This window comes from Pyrgilauda ruficollis, unplaced genomic scaffold (assembly GCF_017590135.1).
Source record: "Pyrgilauda ruficollis isolate IOZ18807 unplaced genomic scaffold, ASM1759013v1 scaffold19, whole genome shotgun sequence".
Classification (NCBI taxonomy): Eukaryota; Metazoa; Chordata; class Aves; order Passeriformes; family Passeridae; genus Pyrgilauda; species Pyrgilauda ruficollis.
The window spans coordinates 5,025,816-5,042,283 of record NW_024518095.1 but is presented as its reverse complement, the minus strand read 5'-3'; the positions used below and the strand labels follow the sequence as shown (position 1 = coordinate 5,042,283).

At 39.1% G+C, this 16,468-nt stretch overlaps 1 protein-coding gene across 5 annotated transcripts in view; it reads left to right on the top strand.

Moving 5' to 3' along the window:
• The window catches only part of GRIP1 (glutamate receptor interacting protein 1), a 210,344-nt gene that overhangs the window by 150,172 nt on the left and 43,704 nt on the right, over positions 1-16,468 (top strand). For all 5 annotated transcript variants that reach the window (XM_041465593.1, XM_041465592.1, XM_041465595.1 and 2 more), the window contains exons 8-9: positions 12,212-12,359; positions 13,960-14,129. In XM_041465593.1, the coding sequence (XP_041321527.1) occupies positions 12,212-12,359; positions 13,960-14,129 (318 nt within the window). The remainder of the gene's footprint in view (positions 1-12,211; positions 12,360-13,959; positions 14,130-16,468) is intronic.

Below are 16,468 nucleotides of genomic sequence, written 5' to 3'. Positions count from 1 at the left end.
TTACTCAGATGCCTTGTTGCATATGTTATATTACAAATTTTAATTGGAATGATTGCTTACATTTTACCTCCCACAGTCACCTGCTGCATAGTACTAAATGATCTGAAAAACAGTCATGTGAGAGAAATGCGCTAAAAAAGGTGATCTCATCTTGATGCAGATACCTAAACTGGGGCAGGTGAAACACATTTGTCAAATGCCAGTTTTCTTGGGTGGTTGTAGAGAGAGAGTTTAGGCTCAGGTGTAGCTACTTCAGGTCTGCCCTAGAGAGGTCTGCATTTTGGTGCAGTGAACCCCAGCACAGGTGTCTTAAAACCTCCTCTCCAGACAAATCAATGCTTTCAGCTTTCATTTCTTTGATCCTTGTTTGTTTATCTCTACAGTGGGAAAAACACCACGCTTTTGCTCCAAAGTGTGGTTATAAGAGAAAATCATTAATAAACATGTGTTGTAGGGAATACTCAGAGGCTGCAGCATACAACAGCTCTCCCCCACCACATATGCTCAGAGAAGATTGAGAATACTGTTTAGTAATTAAGGCATGAGCTTGGAAAAAAAGGGAAAAGTGTTCCTACTCATTAAATATTCACTGTCTACCTTCCATATGAGGCTCTCGAAGAAGGAAGTATATGTGCTTATTTCATTAAAGAGGGAAGGTAAAAATAAGTACATCCAGGCAATATTCATTCTGGGGATCATTAGGTTTGAAGTGCTTTGTGCCCACATGGTGAGTGTAATATTTTGCTTTTAATGTCATTCTGTTTGTAAACAGACGTTTCTGATTTTTATTGGTGTACATGTATTTTTATGATGATTTATACTGATATTCTTCAGATTTTAATCAACTTCTCATTTGGGTTTTTTTACACCTTGCATAAGCACAGTTTTTCTGTTATGGTCAGCTCAGCAGTGTTGTTTGGAATTGCCTTTTTCTGAACACTGTGACCTCTAATTTTTCAAGGTCTTTACAAAGACCTTAGGTAAATACAGGTGGATTTCACCAGTAAAAGAAAAAGAACAACCAAAACCAAAGAAACAGACTGAAAAGAAACACAGATGAAAAAAGCTGTTCACAGTTTATGCTTTACATAAATTCAGTAATTGCTTAATTATAAATATGAGCAATGGAACATCTTCAGAAAGAAACAAGTCACCAGACAGGGGCACGAGAGGACCTGGAGCCCCTCTGAGCCTGGCAGCAGGAGCTGCTCTGGCAGGAGGTAAATGTCTTGTCCTGCAGCAAAGGGGGAGCCACATGGGAACCTTGCCAAAGGTGACCCTGGCAGCAAGCTGGCAGGCTGTCTGCTGAGATAGCAGATGATAGAGTGCCCTTCTCATTGCTATGACTATAACAGTTATGGGCCGCTTGAGTTTCTAGAGGTTATTGCTTAGCTGGGATTTTGGGACCAGAGATATGGGGAATTAGTTTTGCTGGAAATGTATGCTGCAGAGAACAGGGGATATAGAAGCTTTCTTTTACTTTAAATGTGTGAATACTCCCAGTAGTACTCTTCCTATATTCTTTGGAACAAGTACTGGGAAGGGAAAAGCTGGAAATATATAAGCAATTCTAGATTATTTTGGCAATGAGGGTTGAAAGAGTTTATGTTTAGGACCACGGTTTCTGTGTTGGATTTAAGGGCAATTTACCTAAACTACTTTCTCTGTTTCTTTGAAATGTTTTTGCTGAAATGCTGCTGAGGCAGTACCAAAGCAGAAAGAGAGGACAGTTAATAAACTTGTTTACTGACTCATTTTTTTCTGACTCAAACATACCAAAGTTTGTGCAACCCCTAAGAGCAGAAAAACTCTTTTGTCCTCAGTGCAAAAACCTCCAGGTCAGATCTCAGCCTCAACTTTCTGCATGGTAGCCTTTTATAATGTTGCTGTGTCAGTGCATCAATTATTTTAAATTTCATCTGTACTAGAGCAGAGATTATTGAAGAACCAAAGTTTCAGGTGAAAAAGTGGTACCAATAGTACATATTTGAAGGATTAGAAATTCATATTATCTGTTACAAAGATCAATGTGCAGTTTAATTTTTCTTTTCTTCTGGTTCATAGTTACCTGATAGGCTTTGGAGAGGAGTTTTAGACTAGTCTGAAACTCCTCCCTGTTCAACCAAACCAACTCAGCTGATGTCAATGTTAGCAGAAGCACACCCAAAGTCAGCTTTTCAAGGCAGAGACTGCAATTATCTTGTGTGCAGAGGTCACTAACACATGCAAATAATAAATAACAATGAATGTATAAGTTGGTATGTTTCAGTACAGAGGACCCGAGCAAGGTCCAGTCTTGCAGCTCACGTACACCAAGCAGCTCAGCCGTATGGGGATGGGGCTGTACTTGGGTCAGTCATCCTGTTGACAAGCAGGAGTGGCTGTCACAGCCTCAATATCTTGCTTATGTGGCTCTGCTGCTTCCAGGCCTTCAGCTCCCACCACCGTGGCAGAGAGACATGGGCGGCTGAGGCATCTCACTAACACAGCATTGACTTATCCAGGTGTCCTTTGCTCCGAAGTTTTTGGCATTATCTGAGATGTCCTGTCTTGGATGGATGGGCAGTGTCAGCTCAATGCAGAGGCTGGGTGCTTGGGTGTTCACAGTGCTTGTTCTGCAAGTGGCAGCAGTGAGGGCTTTGTGCTCTGTGGGCTTTTGAAGAGAATCCAATCCCATTCTAATTATTAGTGTTCCTGTTAGATGGAACTTTGGGGCATTGTGTCAAATAGGCATAATTAATGGGTACTGCAGCTCTTTATATTATCTATAGTGTGTATAGCATATGGATATGCTATTTCAAGGTTGGCTGATGTAAAATCAGCACACCAGCTGTGATTGCAGATCTTAGATTGCAAGCTGAGGTGCAGATTGTGTTGTCCTTATTTGTTCTATTTGTTGTAATTAGTCAGACACAGAATCATGCAAGAGATGGAGAGTTTTGAAGATACCAAAGTTCTTGTGCATTTTATTTTCTGTCCTACTTGGAGGAGAAAATAAGTATGGGAAGTTCTTTTGGACATACGTATCTGTCTACCAGGCCCTGAGAAGTTTTGGATATTTCATAACTGAAAGTGTATAAGACCAGGTTGGACTGGGCTTTCAGCAACTTAGTGTAGTGGAGAGTGACCCTGCTTTATGGAAGGGGATTGAGACAAAATGGTTTTTAAGGTCCCTCCCAACTCAAACCATTCTGTGATTCAATCGTGCTTTGAGTTCATCTGTGCTTTGTGCCATAGAAAAATCAATGTTTTGTATTGCAGGGCCTCAGAAGAGGACATATTATTTGCAGTTTTTGGGGTTTGTCTCATTTTGGAAGATGGTTTTTAAAAATAATTATTTGTAAGTTCCATTCCTGGAATGAAATGAGAAAGAATTCTATTGCTGCTGATTTCTGCAAACATTTCACAATTAATCTAATGCTATATAGTGTTTCAGGGCAATTTTCAGGAGCCATCCTTCAATGGAAAGGTTCTATTTGAGGCTCAGATTGCCAAACTAACCATAAAGGTGTACTTGTAAGCTCCCAAGTTCTGAAACCATGTGCTGCCATCAGGGGGTAGAGATTTTGAGTTCCTAATAGTTCTTTAAGTGCCACGGGAATTTTCTATGTGCAATTCTTTCTCAAGATAACAAAGGCAGAAAGTTTCAGTACCTGGGCTTATTTACAATAATAGACTATCCTCCAAGAGGCAGATCCCAGATTTTCTGTACAGGTATCATCTACCAAGTTGCTTTTGTGTAGTAAATTGTGCAGTAGATAGATTGTGTTTTAGATTAACAAGGCGTATGAAAAGAAAAAGAGAGATAAATTAAGAGACTGGGACTTTATACAGCTTTTGAGCAGGGAAGAGGCCTAGTAAAAGGGAAAGGTGTGAGCTTGAAACAGTTAGCAGGAGGAAGCAGCATCCTGAAAATTGGGGAAAGTATTTTGAGCTGACATTGTTTAGGCAGGTTTTTATGGTCTGAACATGAGAGAAAGTCTGAGAAAGTCCCAAAGTGATTTTGAATATATCCACATCCACACTCTGGGAGCATTTTTAAGGCAGAGATGGTTCTTCAACTAGTTAGTGATATTTCTTAGCTGAGAAGGATAGTGGGTCTTAGGTTGCAAAGTACGAAATTAGGTAAAGGCAGCTCCTAAGCTTTTGATTTGAACAACTTGGCTAAATTAGAAGCATATAAATAAGCTGCAGGAATTAGGCAACAAGAGGAAAATGGAAAGACTGTGACAGTCAGTTGACAAGAATATTAAATTGCTTGTGGATAGAGGGGATAATAGGTGGCACATTTGTTTAGAGAATAATGTCTCAGTTTTCCATTCTGAGGTTGAGAGGTCTCTCTGATTTTGCTATCACTCATTCTGCTGGCATCCTCTTGGAATTATTCCTATTTATCATTTTTGAAATGTGATTATTCTAAAGGTGAGAGAGTATAAAATGCCATTCGTGGCTTTTTTCCTCAGCAGCGATTCATAGGTTTTTTCTCTGTGAACTCTGTGATATTTCTCTCAGTAGAACAGCAGTTCCGGTGCTGTCCTTTTACTTGCAATAATGGAAAATATACTGTTTTATTTATCTATTTTTGGTACTGTTTTTGCATCTCTAGTTCTAGTTCAGGTAAAATTAGAACAGCTGTTGCTCATTTTACAGCCTGCCTGAAACACACAATACCCCAAAATCAAGGGAATGCAAGGAGCACATATATTGTATGATCGATTGTAAGTCCAGCCTTGGAGACTGACACTTAGAACAAGAGCAATATTTAATTTTTAAATACTGGCTCTATTATTAAAAACTGCTATACTTTCTCTGCAAATATTACTTGTAATACATTGTCAGCTTACTCTATTTTAAAGACTCATGGAATAGTTTGGGTTGGAAGAGACCTTAAATATCATGTAGTTCCAACTACTCTGCCATGGGCAGGGATGCCGCCCTAGATCATGTTGCCTAGGGCCCACCCAATCAAACCTGACCTTGAATACCCCCAGGAATGGGGCATCCACATTCTCTGGACAGCCTGTACCTGTGCTTTACTACCTTCTGGTAAAGAGTTTCCTCCTAACAGCTAAACCAAATCTCCCCTCTTTCAGTTTAAAACTGTTTCGCCTTGTCCTGTCACTATCTACCCATGTAAGAGGTCACTCTCCATCTTATTTATTTATAAGCTTTTTTATTTATTTATTTATTTATAAGCTTATTTATAAGCTTCCTTCAAGTACTGAAAAGCAGCAATGGGGTCTTCCCAGAGCCTTCTCCTCCCCAGCTCTCTCAGCCCATCCTCACAGGAAAGGTGCTTCAGTACTCTGAGCACCTTCATGGCCCTCCACTGGACCTACTCCAACAGCTTCACAGTTTTCTTAGCTTTCCAGAAATCCCTTTTAGAGCTTGCTAGCTGTCATTGATTTTATTTTGCCCATAAGATCTGAGATGAGTAAAAGGTTACTCTGCTAAATGAAGCATGAACAAAGCCAGGGTGCAAACATTATGCAATATTAGTAGAATGGGATACCAAAGCCAGTACCGTGAATCATGCTCTGTGCGTGGTTCATTTATGACCTTTAGCCACAAATGTAAGAGGAATCAAATATTATTACTCTGAATGAGTGATAATGGTACTACCCAGCTGTAGGCCATCTTGAATGTTGTTCCTGTGCCCTTTAAACACTGCAGAAGTCTTATTCCTGCCTCTCTTCCTCACTGCTACATTCCGTCTTGAAACCATTGACCCATGATCCCAATCTCAATTTCTTGATTAGATCATCTTTAAAAATACGTAATTATATCCTTCCTTTGCAAAATAGAGATCAAATAATCTTTGCAGTGCAAGGAAAGGGTATTACATAAATAAGCGACCTCCCATGCCCCCACCTCCACCCAAAAAAATCAGTATTTAAATAACCATCACTCAGCTCTCTGTAAGAGACTTGGCTAGTCATCCAATTGCTGTGAAAAAAATGAGTAAATGCCCCTACAAAAGAAATTTAAAATGGTAGCAAAGTGGCCTAAGTGCTTTGCAATGTAGATGAAGAACAGGGGCAAAAGTGGGTTTTTTTCAGCTCTTTTTATCTGTGACTTGGTGGAACCTGGAAAAACGAAAGAAGAAAGGTGTAAGTGAATTGAAGCAGAAAGGAAGAAGAAAAGTAGAGAAAAGCTTCCCTACTTGGAGCAGATCTCTCTCTTGCACACCCATTTCTAGTTGTGGCTCTTGTTATTGCAAGAGATCATGGAAAAGACAGACAGATAAGTTGACTGCCTGTCTCTGTGGCAATCTCAGAAAAACATGAGAAGGGACATAGAGGAGACACAGCATGACAGAGGACTATGAACCTCACCCAGCTAGGAATGCAATCTTGCACTAGACTGTGAGAAGTTGGGACAACTTTAAGTGTATCACTCTTATGGAGAAAATATTTTAATAGACACCAAAAAATGGGGGGGTTGGGCTGATATTCACATAAAAGAAATAGTCCTTAAGAATACAAAAACCACACAGAGAATGACAAGATTCACTAAGTGTAGTTTAAGGTACTGTCTGACATTAATGAATAGTCTGTGGGTGAATGAAGAAAAGTGGATGTGAATGCTCACAGAGTCCCTGAGTGCTTTTACATTGCTCTGCTGTCAGCTGAGCAGTCCTGTAAAGGACCTTGTGAAATGGTCTGTATGGAGAGTTCTTTGGGTTTGTTATCTGGTCTCAAGTTTGAACAGTTAGCTGTGGATTTCAAGTGCCGTGTAAGATTTGTATCAGCTTTGATTTTTGCATTTCAGCAATCTAGCTTCCCTAAGCAGTGGCAGATACTCAAAACTCATGGTGATAAGTCTGTGGTATTTTCTGTTCCAAAAAGCAAAAAGCTTTTAACATTTCAGCTCTTATTTCTTAACACAGAAAACAGGGGGGATAATCCCTAGCACACTGATTCTGAATGGACTGGCACAACTGCATCTGCTGTGCTTTCCTCACCATTGATTATTCTGTCAATCATAGAATGATTTAGGTTGGAAAGGACCTTAAAGACCATCCAGTTCCACCCCCTGTGCCATGGGCAGGGGCACCTTCCACTAGACAAGGTTGCACAGAGCCTCATCCAAACTGGTCTTGAACACTGCCAAGGATGTGGCATCCACAGTTTCTCTGGGCAACCTGCTAAATAGATTCATATGTACAAAAGAGCTTCTCCTGCTTATATTTTTTTTTTCAGGTAAGACAGGGGGAAAAGCCAAGCACTTGGATTTCTTCAAAACACTCTGCAACTTCTCTGGGCAACCAACCTTGTATGTTATTCTCAGCTGAGACTGAGATACTAAATAAAGGCACAGATTTGTTGCTTATTCTGTGCTTTACACATCAGTTTCATCACTGCTGATTTTAAGTACCTTCTGGTTGTGTGCTGAGTGCTGACAGTTGCTTCTTGGGATGTCTCAACTCTTCTGTAGTAAGAACTGACTGCAGTGGAGTGTTTAGTTATCGGACCCTTTCTGGAACTCACACTGGCTTGTGTACACAAATGCACACACACACTTACATACTTCTCCTGCATTCTTTTGGGTTTTGTTAAAGAAAGCAAGTTCAAGGAAAGGCCTGTGCATTTCTGCATTTAAAGGTTTGTGAGTGTCCATCTATGAGAGTTTACTCAACAGGTTATTTGGGGAGCAGTCAGTGTTGTCCCTTGTACATCAGAGCTGTCACGTACATGATTGCTGAGCAGGTACTGGAAAAGGATCATTGATTTTTGTGAATTGAAAAAAGAACAGAGAGAGCAGAGGAAAATAAGGATGCAGTCTAAGGCATTTGGGAGTGATGGGGGATTGAAACTGATTTCTTCAATCATGACTTTCTGTAAGTGTTCCAGCTTTTTGCTCTTAAAGGCAAGAGTGTCAAAGATTTCAGGGTTTTTCCCAGTTCTTAACAATCTTCCTTAACTTATTAAGATATGCTTCTGTAATCCACTACTCTGAACATGAGGCATGCAGGCAGCAGCTATAAAAATTAGGGTTACAGAAAAGGAGAAAGAACATAAAGTTTCAGGTGTACTGACAAGAACTGAATGGAGAAAAGGGAATTCCTACCTGAGAGAGAGATTGCTTTACTTAGAATTACAGAATCTTTATGGTTGGAAAAGACATCTAAAATCAGGAAGTCCAGCTGTCCAACCTTACTTGCTACCTTTAGGCTGCAAAGATTATGTGTGAAGGGAACAAAAAAAGGTGTGTGGAGTAGAAGAGCACACTTCTTTGATGAAGAAAATCTATTTCTGTAAAATACTGTCTTCTGTTTTTAACATAAGTAAAACACATTTAGATCTGTGAAGGCACTGCTGCAAAAGTGTTAAAACTTTGCATTGCAAGAACTACAAGGTTTGAGGACCTATGCATTTTTTCTGATCTGAACCAGCACCTTGCCAGATTTTTTGACTACTATCAGTCAGAGGATCACAACAGAGAAGGCTACAGGGACCTGCTGTATACACTTTTAAGGTGAAAACCTGGTTAGTCTGTGAGCACCTAATAGGGAAGAAGCTTGGAAAATTAGTGTGAGATAACAAGATATCCACTTGTTTGTCACATCATTGCTATAAAGTACAGCAGCATCCAGGAGAGGTCAATAGCAGTCTTCTGAAGCTGTGTTTCAATTGGTCCAGCTGGCTCTGTAGAGACAAAATCTATTTTGACATCTTTCCTCTGTGTCAAGCTCTTTTAAGCTGCTCAAAAAAATGATTTGTACCTTGTTTTGCCGTGACTTTGAAAAAATAAAAGAGCAGCCCAAACTTTGCAGTTAGAGAAGTGAGAAGCTGCAGGGCACAGTGTTCCTACACTCAACAAGCTCAGTAGCTGTACTTCCCAGTTTTAAGTACAGGAAAGCTTTGGAAAGGAAAAAAAATAAAAAGCATCATAGACTAAAAAGCTTTGGTTTCCTGTGGATTTAGTGTTATTATTGATCACAAGCTATGACTGGAGCATTTCCCCATCTAGGGCATTTAAAGGTACTGTTTCACATGTAGATACTCTGCTGCCTAATGCAAGCAGCTCCCTTTTTGGTTTCCCCACTGTGGGAATCCTGGTGTTTTGTCCTCCACCACCCATCAGTTATTGACCTGGATTTCAGATACCATGAGGATCAGTAAGGATTAACAGATATATACATTTTTGATGACATAACGAAACACATATAATGTGATGTCTTTATCAGGTTAAAAATACATTTTTCAGTTTTCAAAATGATTTGTGATTATCTTTTGAGGCAAAGGAGGTTGGTAACACTGCTCATTTTATTAAAAAATTTCTAAATATGATACTACACACTATTTATACTGTACTAAATATAGTATATTTACATATCTTGAAATTATATCCAGAATAAAACCCCTTGTTTCCAGTGATTTAAGCTGTCAAATAAAAAAGGTGTGCTGGTATGTAGCTGAAGAAATGTATTAGCATGCAGAAAGCAAGGCTCCTTCCTCTGGGAGGTTTTAATCATGCCTCTTGTAGTGATTGAGATGCAATACCCTTAAATGAGAAAAATTATTAACAAAATCAAAAATCTAGAGTGCCTTTCACACAATATTCATCAGTGTATCTTATGTAATTACATAGTCAATAAATCAACATAGTGTGTAAGTGCTTCAGTCATGGTGTAAATATCTTAATGACTGAAACATCTTCACACATGAATAATTTATACCTGTATGATTCATTTTTCATATCCACGCTTTACTTCAACATGAAAAACTAATTCTTCTCTGTCAGAGAATGTGTGCTTGATTATTGCCTTCTTTCTCTTCCTTGTGCTTATTTTCCACCGTCAGACACACCCCATTTCTTCTCTTCTGGTTCCTCTAATGTAGTTATCTTATTTATTCATCCTGTCTGCCTTGGTTTGTGTTCCCAGTGCATTTCAACAGGCACCTGGGAAATAACACTCAGGCATAAGCTGCTTGTGCTTATGCAGTTTCCCAAGTAACAGGAAAAAGGACCAGCATCTTGAAAGACTTACACATTCTCAACAGATATTTGCATTTAGTTTCCTCTCCTCAAGGCAGCCATTGCAGAAAGAACTTGTGCAAGTTGGCTTTGCCATTTTCTGGATCAATATGAGTTAAAACTTCTGTCAAGGTACTGATGACAAATATTGTTTCAGTCTTCTTCCCATATATTTGTAAATGTGAAACTTGTGTGTAGCTCCAGGAACCACTGGAATGTTCAAGATGAAAATAACTGTTTCTCAGTGCAGGAACGGGAATAGGGAATACATAAATTCTGCTCTGCTGCACGTGCTTATTTGGCTGTTTGCAAGGCACTGCATGCATCCTGCCTTACTTAGACCTTTAACCAAGTCATCTAAGACAAGAATTTCATTATGATAAACTCCTTCTTTAGTTAGTAAGAGGAAGACAGGTAAATTAGTAACTTTAGTTAGTAAGATAAAGACTGCTGAGGGCAGTTCATCCAGCTTTAAAGCTACTTAGTGCTTGGAGCTCCAGAGAGAAATGCTGCTGGGTGGACTCTATTCTTTTAGCTCAGAATTTAAAGATCAGTTCAGGTTTGTGGAGCAGCTTATTTTGTAGTGCCTGTGAAGGTTGAGCCTTTAAAAATTCAACCCTAGTTGTGTACAGAAATTGTTCACTCAGATTTAATGACCACTTTCAAAATTGCTGAACCTTGCCTTCAAACCCTCAAATTTGAACTTTAAAAAAAAAAAAAAAAAAGAAAACCAGCAGGAATCTAAAAATTATTTCAAGTTGTGGGGGGAAAGGAGTTCTATAATAATTAACTGACACTTTCCTGGTATTGTATGTTATTCCATCCAACCTTTTTTTCACTCAATTTCTAGTTTACCTACATTACACTCTAATGAGGAAGAGCACCTTCACTGAGTGTTCATTACTCTCTCGTTCAATTTCTTGTATTATTATATAGATTGTTTTGTATGCCAATACAGTTTTACTATCTCTTCTGTGCCAGTATTACATGTTTTGTAATTTTTTAGATTTAAGACTGAGTGGAGTATCTTATATCTGTCTTCTCCCCCATACTTGGAAGCCCAGCTGCAGTTCTTACACAGCTTCTGTCTTAGTGTCTTCTGAGACACATCACAATTGAATGCTGTCTTTGTATCCCCACAGCTGGTTCCAGTATGTTGTGAATGCCAGTCTCTCCTGCTTGCAGACAGGACATTTGGTAACTTTGATCCAGCATAAGTCTTCATTTATTCCGGTTTTTCTTATTCTGATTGAAAGCACCTCCAAAGGCTTCTGATAGCACTTTGTTTGTCTCAGTCTTTTAATATCCTTAAAGGACATCTTCTCTTACTGTATCTTACTGCACTGAGTTATTGATCAATGGGTATTGGTTAGTAGGAGTTCTCAGCCAGTGTCCAGAGTGTACTTCACCCTAATCCCTGCCTGCTTTGTTTTGGCATTTAGGAAGAAGCCTACTGTGTTTTTGCTCTGCTGTGTCTAGCACTTGTTCTCTGGGGTAGTATCTTACCAAGTCATCAATCATGACTGTTGCTCCAACTTATTTTCCTGTTTTCTGTATTCAGTGTTGATCGTTTACTATGTCCTGTTGTAAGGCAGTATTTTGTCCAGTGGCACGATGTTAAAAGAATCTTCTGAACCTCCTCACATGTATTTTGCTTTAATTTCTAATACTTCTAGGTGTCACACCTCCTGCACTTTCACCATTTTGTCCTTTCTTTTGTGAAGGATTTCTTGTAGACCCTTTCTTTATCTTCTTCATTTGATTATTACAGCTGCCGTCTACAGACCTTCATTACCTTTTGTGAAAATTCATTTAGCTTCCTTCTCTAACCTATTCACTTATTAATTTTTTTCAGATAATTTTTGACTTTTTAAATTAATTCTGTTTTTTCAGCATGTCTGTTTAAATTTTGGGTAATATTTATCTCCAGTTATTCAAGAGAATGCTTCACTAACACATCCTGTTTCTCTCATCTGATCCATCTCTGATTCTGACACACTCTGAAACTTTTGGACATCCCAAATTCACAAACTTCCTCTTGCTTTTATAGTTTTCAACATCAAGAGCTGATTATTGACTCCTTAAATGACTATTCCAGTATTTCTCGAAGTGGTATGTTATCTGGTTAGAGAAATAGAATAGCCATGGAGATTTTATGTGGGGAAAACATGAAAATGGCATAAATACCACATTGGTATAATACTGATCTTTTGTTGTCTAATTTTAACAGATTCAGTAGCAACAGCTTCTGGGCCACTGCTAGTTGAAGTTGCCAAAACTCCTGGTGCTGCTCTTGGGGTTGCACTAACTACCTCGATGTGCTGCAACAAACAGGTCATTGTCATAGACAAAATCAAATCTGCAAGTATTGCAGACAGGTGAGTGTGACAGAGAACTGACACTGCAGGTCCATGCATCCATTTTACTTCTTTTTCTGTTTGGTCTGGTTTTAAAGGAACCCTTCCCTTTTTTGAGAAAATCGACTGAACCAGGTCCTCTCAAGGTTGCATGTCTTAAAATTAGCACTTTGTCAGACAGCTGTTCCAGACTGCCAAGTCTAAGACTTCCATCTCCTTTAGCTCATCCGTGTAGTAGTCAGTGACATAGCCAGCCCCCATGTAATACGTGACTGGCTGCTTGCGCTATGCAACACAGGAGTCTGGCTATTAAATGTAACACTGTGGCAGAGATCAGTATTTAAAAAAAAGAAACGTAACCCACTGGGATTCTTGAAGTAAGCCCACCGTATGGAACAGCTGTCAAGGGAAGTAAATTTTGAGGCTTTGCAACCTTGGAGTGTTCTTTTAGGATATATCACTGATTCTTGTGGCACAGTGAAATGGAACTCCTTATGTCTGGATTCTTTTACTGATATTTTAGAATACAAGTGAGGTATAAGAAAGACTGGCTTCTGTATTTCTAAATTGTTTTGCTGTAATATTTCCACTTCATTTAAACCTTCAAATAAAACCATTTTAAACCATTAAAATTATAGCTAGATATTTTTTCCCCAGTGGTCTGATCCTTTGCAACAGATTTGTGGGATCTTTTCTGGGGTGTGTGGGTGTGTGTGTGTGTATGTGTGTGTTTATACATATACAATATATTTCTATATTCATATCTCTACTTGAATTTTTTTTAAATATTATGTTTCAGCAGCAAATTCCTCCTGCATGTCCCCAGTCACCCTGCCTTGTAACTCCTCTTTAGCAACGGTGCTTTTGGTAGCACCCACTTGTAGCAGTGAGTCTACAGCTCCTCTGTGGGCTTTTCCCTACAGTAGAAACTTTGAGAGTGACGGCCATTGATCCAGGGGTGTTCTCCAGTTCAATGGTGCAGGATGCTTTAATTTTCTCCCTCTGTTTTTTCCCATTTCACAGGGGGTAACCAATTAAAGGAGCTGTCCACTTGACTGGTACGTCGGGATGCTGACTGCTGTGTTTGCATTTCTCAACTCATCCAGTAGCCAGTCTCTTAAGTGCAGCAAAATTTAGCAGATAGCCCCCTCCCCACCCCACTTCTAGAGTCACCATGCTAGCCCTGGTTTCATTATTTGTTTGACTACTGCATAATTTCATCATCATTTACAGCTTTTGTACTAATAAATGTTTGAATTATAACTCAAAAAATGATGAACTGGGTGCTTGTGTGAGGGATATGTGACCAAGTTATTCGAGTCTCCTTAAGCTCTTCTCATTTTATCCTGCTGCCATTCACATATATTTTAGAGTCAGCTACCCCATTGCAGTTTGCAGTTCTGTGAGTGATGTCTTGGCATATACTGTATTAACGGAATTGTTTTTAAGGTTTGTATTAATAGAGTTAAAGTCTGACCAGTGACAGTGCCTACAAAACACAAATGTCTCTCGAAAAAAAAGAACATGTTCATAGTTGTCATGACCAGTTTGAAGGCAGAAAAACTCACTGTGCAAGCAAATAGCCTACCTGATCATACCAAGTTTTTCCCCTTTTATATAGATGCGGTGCATTACATGTAGGAGACCATATTCTGTCCATTGATGGCACCAGCATGGAGTACTGTACACTGGCGGAAGCAACGCAGTTTTTGGCTAATGCAGCTGATAATGTCAAACTGGAGATCCTTCCCCACCACCAGACTCGGCTAGCACTGAAAGGCCCAGAGCACGGTAAGAGGATCTGTAGCACCAAATACCTTTTTCTCTTTCTTTCTTGTGCTTTACCTGCCCAAGCTGAATGGTCAAAGCCATCGCCGCAGTTATGTGTGTAGATGTTGTTTCAGCTCCCCACGTTATGCTTCTGCAGTTTCTGAGCAGCAGCTCTGTGTGTTCTTGGTCTTAATGAACCCTCTGAGATTGCTATGGCCAGAGAGGGAAACATTTTGCTAAGAAATACCTCTACAAACTTGCAAATGTTCATAAAGACACCTGTTGACTCTACTGTTGCAATTGTTGAGGGTGCTATGAGATACTTCAGTAAATTAATCTCTACATTGATTCTTAAATTTAGAGTGGGGAAGTAGGACCACAGCCAACTTATTTTCAGCATATTGATTTGACAGTTATGGTCAATTAATAACACCTGTTCTCCCCTAAAATATGTAAACCCCTCCCGTATTTTCTCATGTTAATGGCATTATTATTTATTGCCATCATCTTTTAAAGTGCTTCTGAGATTGCTTCACAGGTTCACTGTCAATTTGGAAACAGTTCCCTAGATTGCAGACCTTTTCACTGTGATACTTATTTCATACCAACATGCTTGAATAGAGTGGCTTTCCATTCTCAAATAAAATGTTTGTAAAATGTCTTAGTATTTGAAGATGGAGGTTGCCGGTCTTGTCTTCTAGCTAATCATGAGAAAGTGGCTAATTCACAGTAATCCTTTAATTCAGTCTAAAATAGCACATCTTGATAGACATCAAAACAGTAGCAAGGGTTATCAAATACACAGAGAATAGGTACATGTGTTGCAGCATGAACCAGTGGTATAATTTTTCTGAGCCTGTGGTACTGTGCTTCTGCCTGCTTTAGACCAAGGCCTAAAGGTCTGAGGTCTCAAAATGTCAGTGATGGTAAATGTTCTGGGACATCCATGCAACATCCAGGTTGTCTCTTGATAAGTGATGTTCTAGACAGTTTCTCAGAGTAGGGAATACTGAACTAGTGATAGAGGAGACATTAGTTTCTCCTAGACCAGGGTGAATAAAAAGTAACCTTTGCAATTACATGTTCTCCCTGTACTCAGCTCTTTTCCCTTTTCTACTTAAGCTGCTTAGAGCCACGAGGAGCAGAGTGATACTGCACAAGCAGAATGAGTTGAAGCCCAAATTTGCAATGTACTTCCATTCCTTTCAGTTGTGACAGTACATTGCAAACAAATCTTTCTTTTTCTTTGAAGCAAAGATGTCATGCAATTAATTTCTGATGGTTAAAAAATTTTGAAGACTGTTTTTTTTGGGGGAAGACAAATGCTGGGGCCAGTGATTTGTGTAGATGATTGTGTTACTTGAAGCAGTTGGTTTGTAAACCAACATTTATAACAGATTGATGCTGGTAATATTCTAGTAACCAGTGTAGATGCTTAGAAAAAGCAATGCTCTAGCTATGCCAGAGTTAAGAACTGTCTGTTACAAAATCATATCAAGGTGATCAGCAAAAGGTGATACATAAGAGCATCTTTTGGGGGAAAGTATCCCTAAAGTAATAAAGTCACTTTCTTCAGTAAAGCAGAATAACTAGGATGCTTACAGATTATTCCAGCCCCTCACCAAGTGGTGCTACCACAATATCATGACCAATTCAAGATATAACAAGCTTTATGGAAGCAAGTTCCCTCTTAGAAACAACCTTTTATCAGGTGTGGTATGACCTAGAGGCTGCAGAGAGTGAAAATCTCCCTTGATATATCTGGAATAAGCTGAGTCATTAGGGCTGTACTTGCTGAGCTCAGTTATTGTTCTTGTGGGAATATGTTAGGAATTTAAAACAGGCAGAAAAGTCAGTATATAAAATAAACTGAAATTTTAGCCCTAAAATAAAGTGAAGAGCTCTATAAAAGATAGAATTCTTTTTCATGGTTTTTTTTTTTCCTTTATATTGTGCTGCTGACATTCATTTCTCTTGCTGCCCCATTAGTTTTATGTTTACTATACACAACCCTGTACTGGAAAAGCTGAAATTACCACTAAATTAGTCTGGTTACACACAAAAGGGTTTTCTTTTACAGAACTTTTGTTGAACTGGGACTATCCTTCCACAAGCTGAGCAAACTGAATTTGTGTACTTTCCCACTTTGTAGGACATTTTTATCTCTACTCTCGGCATGAAAATAAAACATTAAGAAATCTCAAGGCCTGCCAGATAATTTCCTGCTGGAAGCAGTCTTTTTAATTAAACAAGGCTCACAGCAGCTTGAAAATAATGAAAATCCACCTGGCCACATTGTTCTTATCAGATTTTAATTTTTTCACTGTAGTTAAAGTCAAGAAATCTCGCTGTCTGTGCAC